Raw genomic sequence first — 16,522 nt, forward strand, 5'->3', positions numbered from 1 at the left:
TGCAAGAAAAAGAATAAATAATAGCTAACCTGGCAAGAAAATTGCACGACATGAAATGTTTTTAAAATCTGCCCCCAACTCACTATCATCACTATCACTATCACTTGAGAAACAGGGTGATAGACAAGAACCTACAGCCGAAGAGCCCCCAGTCTTGAACAATCACACAGCGCAGAAAGCTCCTGCTCTGCTTCTGAATAGAAACGCTTGTCATCTCCTTTTCAGAGTTTCAAGAACTAGCATCAATCACAGCGTGACCAGCATCTCCTGTGAAGAATGCCTGGAGAGAGGCACAGAGCAAAATTGCTCCCATCATCTGTATCCAGTCCTAACCGTTATGCTGAGCTGAAAAAAATGTTTAAAAAATAACCCAATAACATCAATAAAAATCTAATAATTCTTAGAGTGTAATTAATATAATTACAACTAAATTACCTGAGCATATGCCGGAGCTCAGCAGTTGGGACCAAGAGGATTAATCACTGTGTCTGGAAGAGAAGCGGACTGCTAAGAACACAGCTTGATGCTTTAGCTAGGTGCCACTGTGATACAGGAAGCAGGTTTCTAGAGCAGGAGGTCTCAACCTGGACTCTTGGCTCTCGCCACATGGTTCCTAAACATTAAGGGAAACTCAGAGACACTTTTCAGACCCGGGAAAGAAGGTAATAATCTATTGTACTGGCGTTCAGCTTTGTAGTTGGTAAGGCTGTATATAATCAGTCCATCTCTTCAAACACACCATCACACAAACGGAGATTAAAATGGCATCTCTGACAGACAGATGTCACAACTTAACATCAAACATTAAACATTACCAGCCAAAGCTCCCATCTGGAACAACTGTCCAGATAACATCAGGCTCATTAATTAGCCCGCCCCCACCCAGTTTGTGTGTGTGATATTCTAAAATCATTAACTGGGAGATTAATGGGTCACCAAGAGACTAGTTGATAAGCTCTTTGTTATTTTTCTATCCCGAGTTGATTGACTCGGGCCCAGAAAAGCAACACCTGTCTCAGCAGCACCAGGATCCCAGCAGCCCCTGCTGGATTCCGCCTGTAGGCGATGGGACGAGTAATCTCCCAGACAAGCTCTGCCACATGCGGAGCGAGCTTTAAGGGACGCTCCTCCTGCACTCCTGCCGGAAGATATTAGAGAGATACTAAAATAGTTCTGAAGACGCCTTGTCGTTTACCACCAAAAAAAAGTAAAACTGGCATTTGAAACCGGATTGCCACAAACCGCCACGCGCTGCTCAGCGGCATGCTGGGAGACTGTAATTCTGAGGCTGCCAAGGGAAGGTCAAGCTCTCGCTTCCTTTCAGAAAAAGGTAAGTGCTGCTGGCGTCACTTTCGCAGGTGATTTCATTGGAGGTCTCCAGCTGCGGTAGAAAAGCGGTTCGTCCCTGGCAAGGCACCCAGCAGAGAGCCGGGGGTTTAACCTTCATACTGACGCTCATCGGCACGAGCTGCAGAAACAATCGAGCAGCATGCGAGGCAGCAGGACGTCCGCGCTGCAAGGCGCATCTCCGACCCTCCCCCTTCCTCGTTTAAAATCAGGCCGCACTTCAGTCATTAAGGCTGCTCCAAACCCGCTGCAATGATAAGCGATTAGGATGAGGTGCTTCTCGTGCGAAAAGAAGCGACAAATGGGCCTTCTCACTGGTATCTTTCCGCTTCGAATGAATCCAGAGCTGTATCAACAGCGCGACCCCCCTGCTCTGCTGCAGTCCGCTGTGCCGCCGGGTGAGACCTGAGCAGATGACCATCCCCTGCTCCACCCTAATAGCCTCAACAAATACCGGACAAGCACCCAGGGGAGACCACGCTCTGTCCCCCAGTCTGCTCACCTGCCTACCTGCAGTGTACCAGTCAGCAAGGAGAACAGCATGAAACTTGTAGGTAAGGTGGCGCTGATTAAGGATTATTAATCTAATAGGCTGATTTTAAAATACTTCATCTACCAGTAGCGCCTGTCCAGTTTGAACAAGCAAGTTTATCTACGGATCCCGGGATATTACTTACAGCCTGATGACTAGGTGGCTGTCAAAAGTCCCTTTTCTTGGGCTCGACGTTGTGGCGCCCAAAGGGAGGCAGAGAGCTAGTTTTGCAACACACATTCCACTCTTTCACACACCTGAACAAAGCAGATCTGCGTCTTGTGCCCAGAACACCCGTAAACACGCAGGGCGGATAACAGCCCTGAACGAGCTTGAGAGGGGATCAAGTGCGGGATCCTCATGTTTTCCTCTGCTCTTCGCTTCTTTGGTCTCTTTCTAGATCCTGCGCAGCTAAGGAGAAACGCGAGGAAATCAAACCCACAGCTTTTTACGTGTTGGGAATCCAAGAAACTTACACATCTTTAGGAATGACACAGTGGGAAAAGCGCTGAATGAGTCCAGTCCAGCGTGAGGCTGGGAGGCCAGAGGCCATGTGGGCCATGGCCACCCACAACGTGCTCACGGACTCCTCCCCAGCACTGCTTTCCCAAAGAGCAGGTCGCTCCCGGCACACTGGAGAGGGAAGGGGAGCTGATCAAGCACTCTTCCTACCACACACCCCCAGTGCTTCTGCTTCTTGCATCATTCCGCTCCTCTTCCTGCCAACACAAGTGACGCAGCAGAGATCATTCCCTTTCCACTCCGGTCTGGAAGACACACCTGGCGATCACAGCAGCGCCAGCGCGGGCACAGGAGCAGGGCAGTTTGACTGGCAGGCAGGCAATAAGGAGATGTGCTCGATTTCTTCACTCTCCCGTCTCTGTGCACTTGCTGCATGTCTTAACTCAAAGGGTTAACGGTGATGGTATTCTATGACTCTATGACTGTGTGGAATTAGAGAGCGCAGAAATGCCTACCGTGCGGTGTGCTCTGCACGACGGAGCATGATGCAGAATGAATAATTAAAGTGGTGCAGAACCAGTCTGTACAAGTGTTAAAACCCCCAGATCACTGATCAGAAAAATGTGCAGTTTATATATACAGTATAGACATTTGCTTAGTTTTTCTTTTGTGGCAGGGAGTTTATCTAGTTATGGAGCTAAATGCAGTGTTGCTGACATATTGCACTGTCACTCACCCTACACAAACCCACTTTTAACTAAATATTTAGAGTCTGCGATGATGCCTGCTGGCCTGCATGTCAGTACAAATGCAGTGAGCTGCCATTCGTGCCTGCAAGCCGAACGGGGATAACTAATTGCTGAGCGAATGCTGTGTGGCACCCGTCACTGGCGAGAGAGCCGCTCTGGGGCACGGAGTCACTCCTGCCACCCCGCTGGGCAGCGAGCCACAACTGCCCTGACACAGCTTCCCAGCCACAGGACACGGCTTCTCAGCTTTCCAGCACGTGGCTCTGAGTGAATCTGGAGGGTCTCGGCTCTCCTCAACCCTAAGAGCACAAAGCATCCTGTTCTCACCTCTCCCATATTGGTAATCCCAGACCTGCAGAATTTCCACATTTTTTTGCCATTCTCCATCTCTTTCCACTGCTTTCTGTTTTAAAATGATCTGCGATCCCCCACGCGCGCTCTCAGCGCAATGCCGCTCCCACCTTCACACTGGGTGCTACAGCACTGCCTGTTCACAGGAGCCTTCTGCCACTGCTCCTCAGCACAGGCTCCCTGCTGCTGCTCCCCACTCCCACTGCCTGGCACCCTGGGAACAACCAGACGAGCTGCTCTCCAGCAGCTCCCAAACTTCCCTGTCTCGGGTCTGAAGAGCAAGACGCAAGGAGCAAGAAGAGGAAGACAAAGATGACGACTTTTACATGCGGAAGTTGAGACGACAGAACAATCTTCTTTCACAAATTAGCTACAGGAATTAAACTGACATGCCAAATCCCCGATAAGCCTCTTTCACTTGGCATGGTTGACAAAAAGCATCATCCAGCTCGCCGCTCTGCGGTGCTATCTGTGTGCAGGAAGGAGGGAGGGGTTGGAGGTGATGGGACATATAAGACGTGCACATGGCCTGATTGTTCTGGCTTGCTGCCTGGGTTTCATACTGCAGGAAAAAAGAGGGAATAAGATTGCTGAGCACAGGCACGTACTAGAAGAACTCTACTTTCACTTAAGAAGTCAGTTTCATCCATCCATCCCCAATAAAAAACCCAATAGAGGACGGGGGCTCAGCCACCCGGAGCCCATCCCAGAAGCACAGGGCAAAAGGCAGGACCACACCCTGGATGGGGCACCACTCCACTGCAGGCCGTGCACACGCAAGACGCACGGTTCAGGCAAAGGATGCAGGAGCAATCCAAAAACACCCCTCAGTCTTGCCAGCCTGTCTCCGGAAGGTGGGAGAAACCGGAGAAGGCCCAGGTGGAATCGAACCCAGGACCCAAATGCTGAGTGGCAGTAGAGATCATGTCCCTGCGGCCATGCTACCTCCCTCTCTTGTATGTTTTCTTTCCCCCAGTTTTGTCAATGACTCCTGCAGCAAGCCCGAAAACCACGTTACTGCACCAACACATGGCAGTAAAATGGTGGAAAGCATAAGCCAAGGAAGGTTCCATAATGAAGAAGGAACTGCCCCACCGTGGTGAGAATGACAACCCTTCCGCTGCAGCAGGGCACGACGTTTAGCAACTGGGCTCATTTTGAAATTGATTTCAATGTTATTGTGTATTTTCCTCTCTAACCCCTTTTCGCAAATCAGCTGCTTCGGATTCCCAGAGCACATCACTTTTCCCCCTGCGGGGAAGTTCCTGTGGTAAACAAGCAGAGAAAGGAGTAAATAAACACACTACGAGAGGCACACCGAGCACGGGGAACAGGGGCCCTGAGAGCCAGCCGCACAGGCCTTGCAGACGCCAGCCTGGGGCAGCAGGTGGCCGCTGTCTGGCAATTACCTCTCGCCTAGCGTGAGCTGCCTCCCACTCCGCCGAGCCGCTCCTTAACGAAGACGGGACCGCCGCGGCATGGGGAGAATCTCATTAAGGAGAAGCCTGGTCCCAGCTGGAGCGCGGAGGATCGGCCTTTCCAGGCATCGTCCCCTCCAGCCCCCGGGACGCTCCCACAGCGGAGGCGGGAGCAGTCGGAGCACGACGCTCGGCCTCTTCAGGTTCGGATCGTGACTGATCGATCCAGGGGGTAAAGTCTGCGGCTTTATAATTGACCAGGACCTTGGTGTGTCTCTGAAGCTCTGAAAGGCCAGCCTGGTGTGATGGGTGAGTGGCCATGCCAAGCACCACGATGAGTCTTGTAAAAACGAAGACACTGGACAAGAGAACTCAGGAGGCGGCCGCCTGATGTTACCACTCAAGGGGCAGAAAGGAAAATCCGTTTCTCAGTCAAGGTGATCTTCAGTAAAGGAGAACACTGCAGATCACCTCAGTGGGTTAAGTGTAAGTTGCTCAATTCAAACTCTGGGTGCATTCTTAAACTGTATACATGCCATTATGAGCTCGAAAAATCCTGGGACGACTGCAGCCCTGTCGTGCACTTTTTTGGGCCACTTTGGCAATCGTTCAGCGAGCGAGAACCCTGTTGGAAGGAGTCAGATCAATGTCACAAAGGCTGGAACATGACTGGAACTGCACAGACAGGAGGCTGAAGAAAGCAGCTGATGGCTCTTTCTGTCGATGGCGACCCAGCCATGCCGGTGCAGTTATTAAACAACCCCAAACTCCTGACCACGAAGTCATCTTCTTTCGAAATTCACCCGCAAGACGCCACAGCTAGGAAAACAAGCTGTCGGCACCAGTCACAGACATATGCAGTCTGAGCCTGAACCTGACTGCAGCAAAAACTTCCTGCAGGATTTTGCAAATGTTTTTGAGATATGACTAATATGCTTTGTTTATACAGTTCCCTTTATTATAATGGTATTATGGTATTATCATGGCATTAACCTAATCAGCGTGTAAACCAGCACACCCTTACAATTATTAAGCACATGTACACAGCCCTGTGCCTCTGCTATTCCTCTTCAAGTTTGAACTGTCAGCACAATCAGCACACTAAAACCAGGGGAAAAAAGCACAATTGCTTACAGCACAGTGGGGCCCGGATGTAAAATGTGATCTTATGACTCTTCCTACAAGAGGTGAAAAAGCCTGCCGATGCTCAGTCACAATGAGGCTGTAAACGGGGAAAAGTCTGAAGTCATTTTGGATTTGTTTTTTTAATTTTTCACATGAATTAGATGCATTGCAAACAACAGCAACGCCGCTGTCAGTAGTATTTCTCACTTACACATGACGGAAACACAGGCTGGTGTGGAGAGGCGCCGTGCTAGCAGTATGTCAAACGAGCTGAAGAGCCGCACCTGAACCTGTCGTGTTCGGTTTCAGGAGCAAAGCCTGCTGGGCTGATCCGCACAGAGGCACTGGCCTCCCCTCCTCGAGAAAGGAAAGGGTTCGCATGGCTGGATAGCAGGAAGAACGGCACAGCCGTTAAAACGACAGAAGTGGACCTGCCAGCATTGTGGAGCCAAACACGTAAATCACAATGGCTGCCACCCACTGTTCCACAATTATTTCCCGTCTTTTCTTTGTCTGGATAATGAAAAGAATTTCAGCCTCACTCAATGCAAAGCAAGTACAGGAGCTCGTGGGTAAGGATAAAATGTTTTTGCAGACCTTAATTTCTTCTGAGGCTGACATCGCAGAAGACTGAAACCAGAACAAAGGCTTTAGAAACAGTGGGAAGATGTACTATTAACATTAGCACTGCTTACTGTGTGGTTCAGTATTAATGTTGGGCATCAAAACAAAAACAGATTTTTGATGAGATAACACTCTCAGCCTAACACACTGCAGCCTAATTAAAATCCCTTAAAAAAATGGGATTCGTTACTTTACTAATACAAAAAATTAATTTCTAACATGACTGAATTCCTTCAATTCTACATAAAATTAAGGTTATTCTGTATTTATTTCGTTTTCCCACCACATTTTATGAAAACCACACACAACTATTAATTCTAAATGCACCCATTCAATTCCATTGATCCATTGTGTGAAAAGAAAGCTCAAACAGGAGCATCTGGGACATTGTCACAAATGGCTTCATGTTTATGCTTCAATCCATTGTGTTTAATGTCTTGTGACAGATCTGTATGCTGTGTATTTGGGTAAATATATAAAGGAGGCGTGAAAACACCATACAGACCAGGACATAAAATTAAAACACTTAAAACTCAGCAATTCTTGGCTAAAGATAGTTACTGGCAGCAGAGCACAGCCACATGGCAGAGTTTTCAAACTGAATCACTTTCCACACAGAAAACACAGGGCTCTCCAGCCATGAAGCTGAGGTGCACGAAGCCAGGAAGAAAACCCCAGCCGGGTGTGAATTCAGCTGGATGAGTGCCTTGCACTAATGTATCAAACAGAAGGAACAAGGCGTTTTGGAAAATACAGTTCTGTTAGGTTCCACACTTGAATTACAACCCATGAAGAAGCACCTGTAGGCAAGACATGACAACTGCAAACTGAAAAAAGTATAATTCTTTAAAAATCATCAAAATGTCAACTAATCTTGCTCAAGAAAGTCAGTCCTTTTCTCACGGCAGTCACATTGCAGTGTTCAGATCTTGTGTTTGGGACAGCCACAATCCACAATCCTTCTGCTGCCCTTCATTAACATCATAACATACTATTATTTGAAGCAGATGAGGCCTTTTCCTCAGTTTTTTAAAGAGAAAATATTCCAGATGGGCATAAGTGAAGGGCTAGGGATGGTAGGCTGAAATATGCAACAATCTCACTGCCACCTACTGGAAGAGCGGCTGTGATTCCTTCTTTAACACACCTCTACCCTGGCTTCAATATCACCTGAAAAATAATCTGCTTCTACTTCACTCACATCGCCAGCATTCACCTCACATAGATCCTGCATTTGCAGTCTAGCAACAATGCTTCTAAAGCTCTGTTATTCAAGAAGTGTTTACCCAAAGAAAAAAGAAGAGAAGGTTACGGCTCCCCTCTGGGAAAGAAGCACAATTTCTGGTCCTAAATGTGTTTTTATTCTGCTGTAGTGCTCCTGAAAACACCAAATCTAGGTGAACTCCTCTGGGTGTCTTCAGGATTTCAGGTTACTGCTATGAGTAGTTTTTTTTCCCCAGTAACTGCTCTCAGCAGTTAAATGCTAATGCAGAAAAAGAGGCCAGCATCCAAGATATAATAATTCATTAGCAGAAAAGCGCTTACTCCAGGTAAGGGTCTGGGCAACCTCTCTGTTCTAAATGCACATGGCACAGGGACTAGGCAGGACGACCCCCTGGAGAGGACGCCAGTCAATCGCAGGGCACACACGGGGACAATCGAAAACTCAAGAAAACTGGAGAAAACTGGAGAAAACTGGAGAATGGCAGCCACAAACCCCCACACAGACACAGGGAGAGGTGACCCTGGTCTGGCCAGGTCTTGGGTCTGGGACCCATGAGAGCTGTGAGCCTGCGGAGCCAACAGCCACGTGCTTGACCCAATCCATACTAGACACAGGCCGGACACCAGCCCTGAACGAGAACCCCAGTGCTGCGTGGTGGCGTTTCACAGACGTCTCTTGTTTCTGCTGAACAGAAACTTGCAGGTGTGTACAATTTGCACCTGAGGACTGAAATTTGCACCATAGTCTGAACTATATCCAAACAGGCATCCTTACATTCACTTTATTCATCATAAGCAGTATTTGATGACCTCAGCTCTGCAAAATATTTATTTGCACGTCATACTCCGTGAGCCCATTTTTAAGTTAAGATCTCAACGAAAGGACTCTTTCCTCTTATTTGGCAGACAAGAAAAATTGTTCTGTCCTGTTTAACTGTCTGGGAGACTTGCTTTCAAAATCCATTTGCCTACTCTGTGGCCTGCTCTCCAGAGGAACTTTTGCGAAAGATGGACGCCTTAAGGGCATCGCGCTTGTAGGGAGCTGCAATCTGCAAACATAAAAAAACAGATGATCTGTTAATAAAAAGCTAATGACACATGCAACTGCAGAGAGGAAGCTTGTGTCCAGGCATTCTGAGGACGAGCAGAAGCCAAGCCAGGTTCTTCCACTATTTCTGTTATCCAAGGAGCAGGAACTGAGGAGAATTCATTCTCTGGCATCATAGGTAGAGGATGAACAGGAACAGAGCGGGTCTCGTGATGGAGAATCGAGACCCACAGGAACAGAGCGGGTCTCGTGATGGAGAATCGAGACCCACAGGAACAGAGCGGGTCTCGTGATGGAGAATCGAGACCCACAGGAACAGAGCGGGTCTCGTGATGGGGAATCGAGACCCACAGGAACAGAGCGGGTCTCATGATGGGGAATCGAGACCCACAGGAACAGAGCGGGTCTCATGATGGAGAATCGAGACCCACAGGAACAGAGCGGGTCTCATGATGGAGAAGTGACCCAGCAGCAGGAACAGAGCGGGTCTCATGATGGGGAATCGAGACCCACAGGAACAGAGCGGGTCTCATGATGGAGAATCGAGACCCACAGGAACAGAGCGGGTCTCATGATGGGGAATCGAGACCCACAGGAACAGAGCGGGTCTCATAATGGAATTTTTTCAGTGAAAGAATGCAAACAATGTTCTCCCTCACTGACCCCTTCCCTAAGTTGCTCCTGGACACATCCATGACAAGGAAAAGAACCTCCCTTGTAATACAGAGCATCACAATATGCTTTCAGGTGTGGCTGCAATTCCCCAGCAGTGAAAAGCAGTCTCCCCTGGCCATCGAACTTGCAGGTCATGGGCTCACAGACCTGCCTGTTTTGCAAAAACGGGCACAATTGGCCTCGCGTTACGTTGTGAAATTGATTCCATGGCGCTGGCATTTTGAAAGAGTCATTCAAGAAAGAATGAGACTTGACAGCACCCACTTAGCCTTGTGCACTTTTTCGTTCTATGGCGAAAGGTTCACAGGAGAATCATTCTCCTTTTAAGTTTGTGTTTGCAGACCTTTGCACTCTAACCCAGGCAGGACCGCGACAGAGCGAAGAAGCGGGATAAACTGGATTATCCAGCACTCCGGGGGGCAGAGGTCGCTGCACTTTCAAAATCACGTCAGGGTTTTCCAGTAGCTTCTTCTAGGCATTCATTTACAGCATTGCGTCTTTGGCTAAATTCAAAACACTATGTATGTTTTATAGTGTTTTGAATGTATTTATTATAAATGAAAATTATAATTAAGAAAGCATGGAGTACAGTAATACTAAAAAAAGGACACCTTACTCGAGCTTGTTTAATGCTAAGTACTACATATTAAATGTACAGTGCTTGGTTTACAAGAAATAAAATGTGGCTTGAAAATCCTGTATGACTTTTCTCTGGAATGGCCCTAACCGCCAGAAAACCTGTGGAAGTCAGATTATCGATCACCGAATAACCATTGATCTACGGCGTTTCCTATGTCCGTAGCTTTGTCTTTTGTTGTCTGGGTGGCCTATTTAATTGATCTAGATCTCAGCTGTGCCCAATCTGTTCTGCAGCCTGCGCTTGTGGGCTCTTTCCACATAGCAGGAGCATTTTGAACTGGCTCTACCCACACCGAGACACACGAGCGGGCAGTTGCCTATGGGGGAGGCCAAGGGAGCCCCCGAGAAACACTACCGGAGCCATTAGCCAGGCCGGGTGCATCGTGAGGAAGGCGAACTGCTTTCTTGGCAAGTGGAGAGGCAGGAACTGCCAGTCCAGATTGCCGTGTAAACCCGTCTACTCCACACTAAGTCAATCTGCTCTTCCAGCTGGGAATGAAGAAAACTATAAGCCAGGTCTCAGAATCACCAGGGCTTGGGCTACAAGTTAGGCCTCAAACTAGCGATAGGCTCCAAAATTAAACATATTAAACATATTATTAAGGCATATTAAACAACCCGGCACTGTGGGAGTACATGTTCATGTCAGAGGAATAAGTGAGAGTGTTTAATAAGTAAAATGTCTACGGGACACCTGTGCAAAACAGGATGTTTCAGGACCAGTTAGCAAGTCAGATCACCCGGCCACAGCTCATAAACAGAGCCTACGCAAGAGCCATTATGCATTCGCCGAGAAAGAGGCAGCACACGCGCGCCCAAATATATTAATCACAGGCTACGTTTTTAGTGCCGAGATAATGAGGATAAATGAAAACCGCGCTGGTTTTGTAATGAGCCTACGATGTAAGGTTAATCACGCAGGCTGTCAGCGCTAGTTCAGGAAAAGTCGGCAGAGATTTCCGGGCAAACTTTTTCAAGTGCGTCAGGGTTTTAAACCCTGTGCAACGGCCAGGTTTTAGGGTCTCTCTCACCCAGCTGCGCCTGACCCCACGAGCAACTGTTTCCAAAGCAGCTCTCCGTTACTCACTACAGCTCAATGAACGTCACAGACAAAGGAGCTCTATTCTCAACCACTGTGTTTCCACTTTCCTTCCACCATGCTAAAGAAAAGAAATCAGCTCTGGGATCAGTCCAGAGGAGAGCAACCGGTAACATTCTGAAGCTGAAGGGAAAGTCCCACCCTGACAGGCTGAAAGAACTGAACCTTTTTATTCTCGAACAGAGAAGATAAGATCCTTGGATCAATTAGTTACTAACCACCATATAGGCTAGATGGGCAGAATGACCTTCTCTCATTTGTAGCTGCTATTATGTCCTAACAAGGAAACTGAGACGTAGGTAAAGATGTTTTCTTTTTATATATATATATAATACAACTGGGACACCTTAAAGAGCAAAATCACTAAAACCTCACCTCTAGAGCAAATTCAACCGAATAATGAACACAGGAACACTCAATTTCAGCTCTACAGCCCTGTCATTTTATTAATGAGTATTAGAGCTATTCTCAGTTCACCAAGCCTTTTAATGCCGAGCACTGAGCAAGGCCATTCTCATCTCTCTGTGGGACTAGGAATCACAGACAATAAATGAGCTGTGGCTGTTCACCAACGAGCTGTAAAAAAAAAAAAAAATTAACATTTTTTCAATGATACATTCTAATAGGACTCACTTTATATGTACATATTTTGCTTCTGACAGACAGCAAGCGCTATTTGAAGGTAACTCACGACAAACTGCCTCCGGTGACGAGTGGAAGGAAAGAGGCCTTTCTGAGGCATTTCGTGTTTTGCGCCTCCAGCAACCATAAACAGGGGAGGGAAATTAACAAAAACAAACAAAACCGGAGTTCATTAACATCCCTGGCGAGCTAGGGGGATGAAATACGAAACAGGAAAAAGGGGGAAAAAAAAGAAGAAAGTCTGACACGCTGACATTGTTGGGAAGCACTCTGCTCAGCTGGTTAACAGATCAAAGGGAATAGCTCATTCTGAGTGAATTATCAATAAGACGCAAGACACAGGCTCATCTCCTTCTCTGGGCCTTGTGGCCTCTTTATCAGAGCTGGGGAATGTGGAGCAGGGGGATGAAAGAGGAACGGCGCGGTATTTATATGCGCATCAAACACACACAGCCAGCAGGACTGGAAATGCTCACGGCTGCATTAATTCTTCTCTTTTTATATCAAGAACATTCAGAATATGCATTAACCATCTTCCCTTTTTTTGTTGGCACAAGCGCAGCTGAAACCCCGGGTCTGTGTGATCCGTCAGGAAAGGGGGGTGGGGTTAAACGCGCCAGACCTGCAAACCCGTAACCCTTTCACCCGGCACGATTACCTGCAGGCCCGGCGCGAGTCCAGATCATTCCTCAGTGATCAGTCAAAGCCTAGGCCTTTGGTTTTATCCCTCCGTTTCCTTACGACGCACACAAATTGGGTTTGAGGGTGGCGGTGCTTCACAGGGTGAGCAATTCTTCATCCTGGACACAAACTGACAAGGCTGAGAATGGGGAACCTTCCTCATAAAATATTAATTTTCGAACAGAAGGCGACGAGATTCCAAGGCGACACATTGGTCAATGTGCGGGGAAAAAAAGAGCATGCTCATTAGAGAAAAAACCTCCTGTTGCAATCATGCAATCTGTGGTGTTTTACTCTGGCATACATGACGGGAGAGGTTTTTCCCTAATTACCACCAATAATACTTAACGAGGCCTAGTTAGCGGCAGTGTTCGACAGGCCCGTGATCCAAATAAAAGGGGAAAACCAACAGGGGACTCAGACCCTACGCAGTACAGGAATGACGAGCAGCAAATTAAGCAAAGCGAAGCAGAAAAATCAGCACGCTGTACTAACAAGGCACATTCACAATGCCGGTGAGCTTAAAAACCCCACTCATGAAAAGAACTCGCCATCATCCTCCACTTCAGAATGCAGCAAAGAAACAAAAGGCAACAAAACACTTTTGAAAAGTGTTAAGATTTTCCCCACAGATACTTCAGCCAGCAGAGCTGTGACTCAACGACTGGTTCCATTAACAGTCTAACACATGTCCGACGGTGTGGCTGAAAAAACACAAGAGCTGGAAATCCATAATTAAACTCCTGCCCCCCAGTTAACACAGACAAAGACAGAAGCTAGAGCGCTTCTTACCAAAACACAACTGCAAAAAAATAAAAATTGAGCCAACAAGCCATCTGAGCCTGCTCTGTCCCATCAGTGATAACAGCGCCTGAACTCGCACGCCCTACTGTCCCAGCAGTTTGAGTAATCAGAACAATAAAACCCAGACAGCATGATTTACAAAGAACTTCTACCGGGGTAGATTAACACACTTTCCACTAAAAAGGAACGGAACACAACTTCATAAATGAGGACAGCCTAGAAAACAGCACCTATAAATGTATTATGTATACATTCATATACTGGGATGTACAGCTGTGATGGGCATGTTAACTTTTGTCTTCTCAAAAAATATTTAAAAGGCTGCAGAACTGCAATTTGCTGATGTAATATTCTGCACACCAACATTTGGTTGATTCTCAGGATAGCGCAGCGATATTTTCTCAGAATACAATGATGAGTTTCCAGAATTTGTATTATTTTTCAATTGCGGATAGGTGGGAGAAGTTTTTGTCCACAGCTACACTCCGCCACCTACGCCTGTTGAGACCAAGGGGCTGACTGACAGGAGGGCTTTGTACAGCAGTATTGTTCTATAAAGATCATATTAATTCTCAATAATAAAGAAGATTGGCCATAATTTAATTTACAAGAAAAAAAAGCTTTCTCTGCCCGAGAACAGAGGTTCCTCATGAAAGAAAAGTATGCAGTTTATTAATCCAATCAAGGCAGATCCGACCACCCTTGAATTTTAACAAGGTCAAATTTTATTCTGTTAAATGAAAAAGAATGTGGGAAGTTCTGAAACAACAATATGTTAAGTATAATAACGATCAATCACGGATCTTCTGTGAGGACATAATGAGCCGTTTTTAATCAATCTTGGAAGCAGAATGATTTATATCGCCACTCGCACAAGAATTCACGGCAGCAGCAAGGAAGCTGGATCAAGAAGGGTTAACGTCTTTTGAGAACAGAGAGCAAGCGGTTCAATTTAGCACACAGAACACCCAGTTTCATCTCAGTGCGTTTCGATAACAAATCTCGTCTCCGTTGAGTGCTGTAAATCATGTCAAGTAATGGATCCGACAGAAGACCCTCAGAAGACCTTTGAAATGTTAACAATGGAAACCACCGCTCTGTAAATCAACTCAACCCCAGATTAGCACAGACATGTGATCCTTGAAAGAAAATTACAAATCATTCAGTACATAAACCATTGTTTTATAAAGGAGCAAACCCTCTCAGGGGAAATTTATTGCCGAAGTGTATGTTCTGTTGGCCAATTTCTCTGTTCCCGACACAGTGTCATAAATGCATACTGCAATTCCTACGTTCGTTTATAGTTGTTTTATTTCTGACAAGCTCTTATTGGAAAACTTTTTTTATTGAACAGCACCTCCCTCCGGATCAGAAATCAATTTCCTTCTGTTCTGAACAAATTCCTACAGGTTTTCACTAAAAAAGTGCACAGTCATCCCCCTGCTCCCCGTCGCCTGTCCTCGGTCTGGGAGAAGAGCAGAGCAAAGGCCTGCAGGAAATGTCCTGCCCAGTCCCATGACCTTGGAAATCTGGGGCCAGTCTGGGGCCCTTCCACACATATAATAATTATTCCTTACTCTTACACAGAGTTTCACTGGACACTCCACTCAAAGCGCTGTACAGGTAATGGGGACTCCCCTTCACCATCACCAGTGTGCAGCCCCACCTGGATGATGTGACGGCAGCCATAGTGTGCCAGAACGCTCACCACACATCAGCTATTAGTTGGGAGCCGAGCAGAGTAATGAAGCCAGTTCAGAGATGGGGATTATTAGGAGGCCAGGATTGGTAAGGGCCAATGGGAAATTTGGCCAGGACGCTGGGGTTACACCCCTACTCTTTTCGAGAAACGGCCTGGAATTTTTAATGACCACAGACAGTCAGGACCTCGGTTTAATGTCTCATCCGAAGGACGGCGTCTTTTTACAGTAAAGTGTCCCCGTCACTATACTGAGGCATTAGGACCCACACAGACTGCAGGGTGAGCGCCTCCTGCTGCCCCCACTAACACCTCTTCCAGCAGCAACCTTAGTTTTTCCCAGGAGTCTCCCACCCAGGTACTGACCAGGCTCACGCCTGCTGAGCTCCGGTGTGTTGTCAGTTGTGAGTGGCTATGGCTGATGTGTAGTTACAGTACATTCGCAGAGAAGAGCAGGATGTCACAGCTGACCACAATACAAACTATGGGAAACCGAGACACACAACATACTCATGGTACAATTGCGCAAGAGGCCTGCACACTGCCATCAGAGAGCACTGATAAAGGCACTCTGACCTGGTAGACGTGGTAGGTGTTGGCTGATCTCCCACGCAGGAACACAGAGGGGATCCAGACGTTGACCAGGGCCCGGTGAGCTCTGAGGAGAAACATGGGCACATGTCAGCAGACAGCCATGCCATGCCACGCCAGTCTTGCACAAGGCAATCAACACCGCAGGGCTTGGCATTCCAGCACACTTCCGTCCAAGTCCACACTGTAGTCTCGCTAAATTACCATGACACACCCAGGAGGGGTTCCGAACGTCAGAAAACGCTTCAGCTTGTGTTCCGACGTACACTGCGGCACAAAACACTCAGGGTCGTAGGGCTGCTGTAGTTTGATTTTTGCTTCAGCTACAAACTTGGTTCGAGGACTAAGCACCTAAACGCTAACATCCCCCGAAATCAAGACAAAATTACACGACAACGGACTGAAGACGCACCTGCAAACTGAGGCTGAGTGTTTTCAACGATTTGTCAGCGTTTTGCATGTGTGTTTTGCACTTCTATGGGAGAAGCCAAAGATAAATTTCCACAGTAGTGGACAATAAAGTATCTATCTATTCAAGGAACCAAGAAAAATGACGCAAAAACACTTTATAAATCGTCTTCATCTGTGGATGTCAAAAGCACTAATTATCTGGTACAACATTAGGATTTATTGAAGCAAGAAACGACTCCCAAAAGAATATTCATATCCAAGAGGAATGTTTAATATTGAATCATACAGAAGATAACCCACTGACTCGCACTAAATTTGTGAAGGCATTATTAATTATTGAAGCATGTCAATTCAGATGTTGGTAGGGGCATTAAGAGTGATTCAATTAGTGCCTTCATGTC

At 46.9% G+C, this 16,522-nt stretch overlaps 1 protein-coding gene across 3 annotated transcripts in view; it reads right to left on the reverse strand.

Moving 5' to 3' along the window:
• snx29 (sorting nexin 29) overlaps positions 1 to 16,522 on the reverse strand; it is a 109,736-nt gene that overhangs the window by 28,321 nt on the left and 64,893 nt on the right. For all 3 annotated transcript variants that reach the window (XM_088936522.1, XM_088936521.1, XM_088936523.1), the window contains exon 18: positions 15,696 to 15,777. In XM_088936522.1, coding sequence (XP_088792648.1) covers positions 15,696 to 15,777 — 82 coding nt within the window. The remainder of the gene's footprint in view (positions 1 to 15,695; positions 15,778 to 16,522) is intronic.

The sequence above is a fragment of the Atractosteus spatula genome, chromosome 18 (genome assembly GCF_055471065.1).
Source record: "Atractosteus spatula isolate fAtrSpa1 chromosome 18, fAtrSpa1.hap1, whole genome shotgun sequence".
NCBI classification, from domain to species: Eukaryota; Metazoa; Chordata; class Actinopteri; order Semionotiformes; family Lepisosteidae; genus Atractosteus; species Atractosteus spatula.